Source organism: Labrus bergylta, chromosome 16 (genome assembly GCF_963930695.1).
Source record: "Labrus bergylta chromosome 16, fLabBer1.1, whole genome shotgun sequence".
Taxonomy (NCBI): domain Eukaryota; kingdom Metazoa; phylum Chordata; class Actinopteri; order Labriformes; family Labridae; genus Labrus; species Labrus bergylta.
In genome coordinates, this window is record NC_089210.1 from 23807807 (window position 1) to 23818804 (window position 10998).

General features: G+C 40.1%; 1 protein-coding gene across 3 annotated transcripts; it reads left to right on the forward strand.

Annotated features, from left to right (window-relative positions):
• Positions 1-531: 531 nt before the first annotated feature.
• LOC109993746 (immunoglobulin lambda-1 light chain-like) lies at positions 532-10998 on the forward strand. Of its 3 annotated transcripts, none has more exons than XM_020646823.3 (4): positions 532-618; positions 711-1027; positions 9528-9561; positions 10416-10998. In XM_020646823.3, the coding sequence occupies exons 1-4, from the start codon at positions 579-581 to the stop codon at positions 10742-10744; spliced, it is 720 nt and encodes a 239-aa protein (XP_020502479.2). In that variant the 5' UTR covers positions 532-578; the 3' UTR covers positions 10745-10998. The 3 variants fall into 3 exon arrangements, with proteins under 3 accessions (XP_020502479.2, XP_065821026.1, XP_020502470.2); XM_065964954.1 differs by lacking the exon at positions 711-1027 and adding an exon at positions 7533-7858 and having other exon boundaries at positions 564-618; XM_020646814.3 differs by lacking the exons at positions 532-618; positions 711-1027 and adding exons at positions 7343-7440; positions 7533-7858.

Sequence of the window (10998 nt, forward strand, 5' to 3'; positions counted from 1 at the left end):
ACGCACACACACACACACACACACACACACGATTTGCAAGTCTTGACTTCAGCAGAAGTGAGTCATCATTCTGTAACGTCTCCCTCTCTCATCTACAGGATGCACCTGCAAGCCTCGTGTCCTCATTTGACCTCATGTAAATTAGAGGTTGAGGACCTTTCTGTTACTTTATGCTTGACTGGAAACATGCTGATGTTTTAATGAATAATAATTCAAAAGTTTGAGTTTTTAATATTGTACATATTTACAGGCCACACATGTTAACATGTCACAAGTGATTCAGAGATATATTGGCAAACTACCTTTAAATATAGAACATATACATTTAAAAGAGACAATACAGATTCACTCTCATTGTAAACTTGGCAGTAATACACTGTATATATTTGAGTTTTGAGGCAGAAAAAAAAACAGTTACATTGAATCAAAGCTCCTCCTCCTGTCACTCACTCTCAGTCTCTGTGCTGTATTAAATGGCTCCTCCAGCTCCTCCTCTCCTCATCCTCCAAAGCCTCTAATCTGTCAGCAGTGAGCTCACTTTCCAAGTTCCAAGGCTATTCTCAGCACACACTGACAACATGCTGGGGACCCTGTGCACTCTCATCACTGCTCTAACATGTAAGGAGGCTGACTTACTGCAGCTTTGAGCTCATGTTGGATTCATCAGTCTGTGTGTTTCTCTTGACTCCATGTCATCTTGTTGTTTCCAGGTGTGAGTGCTGTGACGCTGGTGACACAGAAGCCTTCTGTTGTGACTCTGAGGAGAGGAGAGACAGCCACCATGGACTGTAACTCTGCTCTAGATGGACCTCGCTTTTACAAACAGATTCCAGGAGGTGTTCCTCAGTTTATACTGAATTATTATCACAGCTGGAGCTCTCCAAAGTATGGCTCTGGTTTCTCCTCTCCGAAATTCACATGTACCCATCAGTCAGGATCTGATTATCGTTTCACCATCAATAACGTGGAGGAGAGAGACTCAGCAGTTTATTACTGTCAGACATGGGACGACTCTGTCAAAGAGTACGTATCACAGTGATTTACACCGTGACAAAAACCTCCTCACTGAACACTTCTGCTTTTTGAGTCTCTAAGAATATCTACTAATTCTCCCTGTAACTACACAAGACTTTAGGATGATCACTCAGTGTCCTTAATGTTTTTACATTTATCCACACATATCAATTAATTAAAATTAACTACAATACAATAACATGATAATGCAAAGAAGAGTTGATTAAATCCCACTAGGGGCTTGTAAAGTGGGGTTCTCTACAAAGACTATAAAAAAGAAACTGTAACAGCAGTGACAGAATAATTTGTACACAATGCTTATTTTTCAACTAATATTTAAGAAATTCCATAAAGATCAACAAAATGCATTGAGGTAGCCTTTTGTAAATACCGAGCTATTGCAGGAGTGTATTGAAACAAAAGTGTATTGAAAGTCATCAAACAGAATTAAAACCTTCTTTCAAAGGTTGAATAAGTTACAAACACTGAGATTAATATCAGAACCAGATAGAGACAGGGACTCAAAAGCAGACTCACATGTAGATGAGTTCAGAAAAAGGCAGAGTTTAATTACGGTCCAGGTCGGTACACAGGAAGGCAAATCTTCAAGGCAAACAAAGCCAAAGGGAGCAGGCAAAAGGCAAAACGGTAAGGCAGACACAGTCAAAAATCACTATAAAGCTACAAGGAAACATGCTGGAACAAGGTGACACACAGGAACACACTGCGAACTAGCAACATGAGGGAGGAAACACAGGGATATATACACACAGACAATCAGGGGATAACGAGACACAGGTGAGCACAATCAGGACAGGGAGGCTCAAGGCAGGAAAACATGAGGAGCAGGATCTGAAAGACAGAGACAAGGGTAAGTACAAAATAAAACAGGAACAGACAATAATACTAAATAAATGATTAAAAAACAAAACATGACACTAGGTAACTTTACGGATCCTGTCAGTGTCACATGACTTTGGAAACCTGCTGCTGACATGAGAAGCGAAGGCCAAGCAGCAGGGCGGATGCACACACACAGACGGCATACCGCATTTCAGCAACAAACTACATGTGAGAGAGAGACTTTGAGAACACGAGTAACCTATTCATAGCTTTCAGTGACGTCATCAGCACGGAGGGCTGGAGGGCAAAAAAACACTCAGGAAAGTAATGGCCATCGTTGAAAACCCTGTAGAACTGCATCACTGGCTTTTAATTTAACGTCTCCTAAAACGACACATGTTTACATTACCCGACAACCATAGCAAAACCATATTAAGATAAACTTTTTTTTGGGCACTTGCGATACTTTAACGATACTTTGCGATACGGGACACTATTTATATCGCTCGAAACGGCAAAGTCTATGCCGGTGTAACGTTTAAAAGAGTTACCATGATAACTGGTGACTGTCAGCCGAGTGAGTCTGGTTGTCGTACGTTACGTGTCCTATCAAAAGCCTATTTGTTTGGCTTTCATTTAAACATATCTCATAAACAATTTTGACATTATGCTAATACAAAAACGGAACAAAGAGGTATTTGTTAGGACACTTTCAGTCGCGTTTGTCTGAAAGTCATCAGTTAACATGGTCACTCTTTTAACCCGTAACACCAGAACGTCACTTCAGTGATATTGCTGATAAATAGGAGAATCCCTCCCCTTACATCACTGTAGGATGAAAGTCTACAAACATACAGGCAGCTTTATGTATTATTGATCGGGGTCGATAATGCTGCTGTTTGAGAAGTGAAGGGCAAGAAGTTCCTTATCATTCAAGCATCGTGAGTGCTACATAGCTAACATTAGTTAGTTAGCTAGCGATAGTATCAGGATAGTATCAGCTGTCAATCTTAGTGTTCTGGGGCAGTAATTTGAGTTAACGGTAGGAATATTTAGAATTAGTCAACACTATAATTGATGTCAGGATGAGGAGAAGTCTGATGTTTCCCCCCACAGGGGCTGTGGAGGGTCTAACTTAATTAATCCGCAAATGTCCTCCTTTCTGTTTTTTTCTCAGATTAAATTCTGTAAAAGCAAAACTCGGGCTCGTCTCCTCACCAGTTAGTGTATCTATTAGACAACACTTGTATTTAATTTGAAAAAATGTCAAATAAAACAGATAGAAACACGTAGGGGGCCACTGAGACCAGTAACTTCTCAGTAGCGTACTGTGGTAGAGAGACTTTCTTGCCCTCCAGGTGGGCGGTTCCATACGAGTGTGACGTCACGTGAAAGCTATGAATATAACATACCAGGTCTCAATCAAACAACCAATCAGGATTAGCCTGCATGTAATTAGCCAATCACAGCAACTCTATGAAGAGATTATTTGCATTGCAAACATGTTGTCATGACAACAGTTGACTACATTCTATGAGAATGTCCATGTTGTTTGTTTCAACTTTAAATTTCGAATCAAAATAAAATAAAGACCAAAGGAATGGAATGTAATGATGTCACATATAATTTAGACTATAGACCAGAGGATTCGATTATACAAAAGGATTAGTGTTTTGGAAACTGTTTTACAAACCTTATTCATTTTCACTTCAAATTGCAACCAATAATGACTTGCAACAATACAACCATGAGACTTGGATTCAGTCGTGAAGCCCCAAAGAACCACACTGGTGCTCGTCGCTACCGCACAGTAGCTCCTACCTCTCAGGTAGATGAATCCCTGTTTGGGAACAAAATCATGCTTGACAGACGTGGTAAATCAAATTCTTCTAGAGAGTCCATCGTCTTGTCATCATTTGAGTGGCAGCCGATTCTCTCAGCATCCAAGATTACTGCCAAGGTTGAAATGAATGCTCATCAGAGGAAGAGGGAGGAGGAGTATAAAGCAGCAGAATCCATCAGGCATAGATTAATTGAGGTAAATAATATCCGCAAGCAGAACATGCCACCTTCTCAGATGGAGATTCAGGCCCAGGACCGTTCAAAGAAGACGTTGGAGCGGGCCAATACTCTCATTATGATGCAAGAAGATGAGATCAAGGAGCTCAACAAGGTGATTCTGGCTACTCAGTGTCAAGAGATACGTGAGGTCCAGATCATGGAGAAGAGACAGATCCAGGCCGAGTTGGCAGAAGAGGAGAAGCTCCTGAATGTCACGGTAGAGATGGAGCGCCTCAAAGCCATAGAGGCCATTGAGCAAGCTGATGCACTCCACAAACAAAAGCTAAACAGAGTGATGAAGCATAATCTCAACCAAGTATCACAAAACATTCATTCAAACAAGCAGGTGCAGGATGAGATGAAAAGACAGGAGGAACAGACAGTACAAGAGAGAGAGAAGAAATGGAAACTGGAGGACCTCAAAGCCCTGGAGCAGAAAAGAGAGGCACAACAGCATCTACACGAAGAGCGTAAGCACATCAAAGCAATGAAAATGCTCGCCAAGACGCAGAGGATGGAGGAGGAGAAGCTGGCTGACATTGAAAACGCAGAGTTCATCCAGAAAAAAATGAAGCAGGAGGCTGAACAGGAAGCGGCGCAGAAACGCAAAAAGAAAGAGAGGGAGTTGGAGCATGCTAAGATGTTTGCTCGGCAGAAAGAAGTTAGAGACAACAAGGCAGAGCAGGATGAGATCCACACTAAGAGGATCAAAGAAATGGAAGACAGCAAATGGAGGAGAAAAGAGAAAGATCTGGCTGCAAAGACAGTACAAGAGGAAGCAAAGATGCGCACCGATCGCTTGGAGCAGTCGCACTCCAAACAGTACTACCAGAGTAGAGAGGTCATGCTTCAGAAAGAAGAGTTTGAGCGGGTGTTAAAGGCGTCACAGTACAGCCTCAGTAAAGAGAAGGAGGAAGAGGAGAAGAAGCGTAAGAACGCAGCAAACTACTTAGAGGCCTTACAACATCAGAAAAAGGAACAGGATCACTCGGCCATTGCAAATCGCGAAAAGATCATGAAAGAGGCTCATGATTTGATTGAAGCAAATAAGCTGAAACGTGTGCAAGTTGATGAGACTAAACAACACAAGCTGAAGGAGTTAAAGGCTACAGGACTCTCTGAAAAATACTGCAGTGTGGTGGAAAGGAAAGTTAACAACAAGAAGACACTAAAAGACCAAAGAGCCAGTGATAAGACACACAGTACAGAGGGAACACTCCTTAATACCATGGGACAGATGACGCAGGGTGGAAAAGGAAGTGAGAGGCAATATAAGAAACATTTAAATTTGCTTGCTGCTGAGGAGGTAGAAAGTGAGAGACAGGACAGACAGCAAAACAACATAGCCATTATCCAGCATCAGAATGATAAGGAACAACATCAGAAAAAGGAACGGGATCACTCGGCCATTGCAAATCGCGAAAGACTCCCAAGACAACATCAAAGACAACAAGCTGAGGCCAAGAAAATCAATCAAATTCAGCTCACTTCTAGAGATGACCTTGTCCAGAAGCCCTTCCACCTCCCACCTATTCATAATGCTGTTGAACACCCTGTCAGAGGAAGGGTCAGTCCCATTTTTTGCAAGCAGGATCACAACAAGACGGGGCTCGGATATGAAGAGACCAGGATTAGTGATCTGCGACCGACCCGCTTCTCAACTGCACCCTCTCTCTCTAAGGGCCGGCTGACCTCTGCAGGGCAACCAAACTTCCGCCTTCCCCCTATCCACAGATAGTTCAAGGAGAGAAGCCTGAACTACAAAATTCCTTTCCTGTCCCACCCACCTCATTCCTCACCATTTCTCTCCAACATTCCCCTTTCCTCCTAACTTTGCTCCATCTACTTCATCTCTTCTTATTCTACTTGTACTTTTCTTCTTCTGTTGCACGTGGGTTTTCTCCGGGTACTCTGGTTTGTCCCAACAATACAATATTAAATATAACAATTAGGACCTTAAATTAGTAAAACTTAAATAATAATATATAATAATAAATAAATAAAAGAACAAAAATATTGTTATTGACTTGAAGCTGTATGAAATAAAATCCTTGTCAATTATTCTTTTGGTCTGCTGTGACTTTATTCATTCTAGTTTGTTTTATTGTTCTGCATTTCTTTATGATCGTGCCTTAACAATGGCAAGGTATTGAAAAATAAATTCATTATTTTTAGCTTCCGATACACCAGTCCCTGATCCAATGGTTCTCATCTGATGACACCTCAATAAAGGTTTTTGACAAAACACACTTTGATACATATTTTGTAAATTGCTAAATGTTTTTTCTAAGAAAAATAATGAAGAAATTAAGATTTAAGTTTGATAAGTTTGCTACATTACTTTGTTGCTTTATTTATGTTTTAACTCAGTGCTGATTTGCCTTTTCAGAAATTTGATAGCATTTACATTTTTAAAACATGGTATGTGATTCATTATCTTTGTAGAAATAAGGGGGAACTTGTTGCAGATCATTGCTGAAAATAAAGTATCTTTCAGAGGCAGAGTTCTGAGGAGTTCCTCAATATATTCTGAAGAACCATCATTCATATATCGTTATGATATATGAATGACGATATACCATATATATCGTTTGATCATCAGCACTGTGGAGGAGAGAGACTCAGCAGTTTATTACTGTCAGACATGGGACAGCTCTGTCAGTGAATACGTATCACAGTGATTTACACCGTGACAAAAACCTCCTCACTGAACACTTCTGCTTTTGAATCTCTTTCACATTTAACGCTCCTTGTAACTGCTCTACTCAAGAATTTGTAATGACATCAAACAAGTGTCCTAAATGTATTCTGGACAGAAAACCTCATCTCATTTATTACTACACATAAGAAGAAAAAACTTTAGTCAACAAAGAGGAGCTTGTATTTAGAATATAAATCACACAAGTGAAGAGAAAAGAAAAGAAACCATCTTGTGATGTTTGTGTTTTAAAATCATGACAAACACTATCACCTCCAAATGAATGTGACATGAATATGATATTAGTGTGTACAGAGTGAAGGGAACTTTAATACGATGCAGAAGAAGATCATGTTTGTGTCTCATTATGAGTTTCTGTTGATTTTTATGACTAATAACAGAAATAACAGGACAGATTTACAGCTCATAAAAAGATGAAACATTTTAATCAGCTCAACTAACAGAGATGGACTTTATGTTTTATACATAAACTTTTGTTGGACCCTCAGGTTATTTACTAGATTCAAAGAAGATCATCAGAACTCCAAAGACAACAACAACATGACAAACAGGAACAAACAGACATAAATCCTGTCTGTTATTAATGAATGAAAACAGTGCTGAGTGTGTAAACTCCTCCTCCTCTTCCTCTTCCTCCTTCTCTCCCTCCTCCTCCTCCTCTCCTCAGTGTCTTTATAAGCTTCAGTGTCTCTTCTCCTCACACTCCAACCCTGCTCACCTCTCAGCTGGACAGTAAGGGACGTTTACAGCACACACTGACAACATGCTGGGGACCCTGTGCACTCTCATCACTGCTCTAACATGTAAGGAGGCTGACTTACTGCAGCTTTGAGCTCATGTTGGATTCATCAGTCTGTGTGTTTCTCTTGACTCCATGTCATCTTGTTGTTTCCAGGTGTGAGTGCTGTGACGCTGGTGACACAGAAGCCTCCTGTTGTGACTCTGAGGAGAGGAGAGACAGCCACCATGGACTGTAACCTGGGGACTGTGACTGACCAAATAGCTTGTTGGTACAAACAGATTCCAGGAGGAGTTCCTCAGTTTATTCTGAGCAACTATCACAGCTGGAGCTCTCCAAGCTATGGCTCTGGTTTCTCCTCTCCAAAGTTCACATCCACTCATCAGTCACAATCAGATTATCGTTTGATCATCAGCACTGTGGAGGAGAGAGACTCAGCAGTTTATTACTGTAAGACATATGACAGCTCTGTCAGTGAGTACGTATCACAGTGATTTACACCGTGACAAAAACCTCCTCACTGAACACTTCTGCTTTTTGTCACTGCACTTAACTTTGACCACAATGAAGCCACAAAAGAAATTCAACGCTATTAATATTACAGTGCATACATTTCAATACACTATTATTCATCTTGTGTGATTTTTTCAATGTTGGTTAAATATTCTCTGGTTAAAGAATTATCATGTTGTGTCTCCTGTTCTTTGAGTCAGCTCTTGTCTCACACGTTCATCAACAGGTCCAGAACTGATGCAAAAACACAACATGTCTACATTCCCTGAGCAGATAGATTCAAAGGAACACTTGCTGTGTTTTTCTTAACTTCTCAAATGTGCTTCTCTTATCTGACAGACAAACTGTCTGTAACCTTGTCATCAAAAAGAAGAGGTGTCATCTCTTCTTTTTACCCGTCCTGTCTGCTGTCTTATAAGATCAGGGGGAGTTTCAGTCCATCAACCTGACTGGAGTTTGTCCAGTATATCTATTTGAATAAAATATACTCTCCATCACATCCAGCTTACTGCTCAGTATAGACTGCAGCTTGTTGCATGTTGCACAGAGCCTAGACATCTACCAGTTCTCCTGACACAGGGTCTGTGTGAGTCAGGCTGGGACCACAGGATCACATACGAGGTTTCATTTGAAGTATTATAGTAGAGGAGCTCTGGAGCAGCAGACAGTTTGCTTCCACCTTCACATGTGCTGCAGTCTTCAGTCACTGTCTGTCCAAAGAGAGGAATTGTGATACTGACATGTTCTCTCTGTATGTTCTGTCTAATTCACAGGCATACAATCACTGGGTTAGTGACAGTGTTTCACATTGATTCGGAAACAATTGATTTCATACACACAAACACACACACATTCTCACCTTGTCATTGTGTGTGTTTGTGTGTTCTTTACTATGGTGTTGTATTTTCTGTAGCAGCAGCCTCTTCATTATGTCTTGTGTTCATGCAGAGAAGATTTTACACTTCACAGAATATGAGACACCAACACATGTAGAAAGTAAGTCGATAAACCACCTTTACAAGAATCTCTTTAAACATTTTTCTTGTTTGATTTGTTGTGTTTAAGAAAAGTAACCCTTTTTTGTACTCAACATACCATTTTATGAAAATGCACTTTACCTTTATCCATGAAGACAGATGGAAACTACTGGCAATGTAGAGTCACCAATTGACCTAATGAGCATGTCTGGACTGTGGGAGGAATCCAGAGTACCTGGAGAGAGCCCACGCATGCACGGGAGCAAACTCCAAACAGAGAGGCCCTGTCCAACATACAATTCAGACTTGAAAAGCTTCTGTTTCTAGATTATGAATTTCACAGCAACAAAATTGATTCATTATCAACGACCACCTCTTCATAGAACTCTATTCACATTTACATCGTGTTATAAAGGTTTCTTTTTGGTACAATCATGAAGAAACTTGAACAAAACAAGAAAGGATACTAAACAAAGTGTTCTTCAGGGTGAAAAGAGTTTGATAAAAGTCCATCAGTGTTGTTGTAATGTTAGCAGACTGATGAAAGAATGACATGTTGACAGTGAAAGTTGCTCTCAACAGGATGTTTCAGTTCCACTCCCCTCATTAGTGAAAGTCAGGAGGTTTTTGTACAGCCATGTATACAAACTGAATCACTGTGGTATTCGGACAAGGCACCAAGCTGATTGTGACGAGTAAGTACTTTGAAACTCATCATGAAATGAGAGAGATTTGATCATTCTTATTCAAACTGATCAGTAATCATCATTTGTTATTTAACTCATTGTTCAGATATATTTTTGTGTGAACAACACACATTTATATTTAGTTCTCTTTCTGACACCAGACTATGTCTTGGAATGAAACGGAAAGCTTTCAAAAAGGTTTCAACATTTGTATGAAATAGTTTCTGTCAATTCTGAAGTATGTTGATGTTTGAGGAATGTTGAACAGTTCAGATCAAATTACAAAATGTGACAATTCATGTCCAAATATAAACGGCATGTTTGATCCTTTCTAAACCTTTGTTGAATCATCTCTAAAATGTTTCTTACAATGTGATATGAAGAATTCAAACTTCTAAACTTCTCGTGTTTCAAATGTTTAAAGTTTTTGATGAGTTAGTTTTTTCAATGAAAAACATGCTCTGGATTATTTCCTCATTTCTAAGTGTTAGATAGTTGGTTAGAAAAAAGATTTTTAATTGTTATTTCAGGACAGTTGTTTCATATTTCACAAAGTGTCTTTATGATATTGTTACTGTCATAACAAATGATCCTGATTGATGAATGACTCATCATTTTGATCATCATTTCATGATGTTTTTACATGTGATGACAACATTCTTTACTGCAGCCTGTTTGTCAAACTGTGAACAAAACTAATGAGTTGATGGTCTCTGTCATACTTTGTATTGAATGACTTCACTTGTACTCATGTGTTCAATGTCCTGTGTGTGTGTGTGTGTGTGTGTGTGTGTGTGTGTGTGTGTGTGTGTGTGTGTGTGTGTGTGTGTGTGTGTGTGTGTGTGTGTGTGTGTGTGTTTCAGGCTCCAGCCTCTCTCCTCCTGTCCTCACAGTCTTCCCTCCGTCCAGTGCTGAGCTCCAGTCCAACAAAGCCTCTCTGGTCTGTCTGTCCTCTCAGTCTGTGCCTTTTGCAGATGTGAGCTGGTCTGCTGCTGGGAGTCCAGTGAGCAGTGGGATCTCTACCAGCACGGCCGTTCAGCAACCAGACCAGACTTTCCAAATCAGCAGCTATCTGTCCATCCAGACGTCAGACTGGAACATGGACAAGGTCTACACATGTCGAGTGTCTTTGGGCTCCCAGACTTCAGAGAAAACCTTCAACAAGTCCCACTGTTCCACTGAAGACCAGTAGAGGAGCAGAGGGACCATTTCTAATCTGCTTCTTGACTCTTTGTGCTGTTTGCTCATTACAAGGTTCACATCTTACAGTATATGTCTGCATGCTTGTAATACATGTTGTGACCTCTAGGTGGAGGTGATGGATCAGCTTTGCAACTTGCTACAGATTCATTAATTATGCAATACAAAATGTGATTAATGAAGAATTTTCTTTAATTGAACTCATGAATAAAAATAACAAAAAAATAAATAAATGATTGAAGTGTT

Excerpts from the sequence above, each read along its gene's own strand:
- LOC109993746 (XM_065964954.1), top strand. The coding sequence starts at position 579 with ATGCTGGGGACCCTGTGCACTCTCATCACTGCTCTAACAT. Across the intron at positions 619-7,532 it reads TCTCATCACTGCTCTAACAT|GTGTGAGTGCTGTGACGCTG; the intron begins GTAAGGAGGCTG and ends TGTTGTTTCCAG. Across the intron at positions 7,859-9,527 it reads ACAGCTCTGTCAGTGAGTAC|GTATTCGGACAAGGCACCAA; the intron begins GTATCACAGTGA and ends TGAATCACTGTG.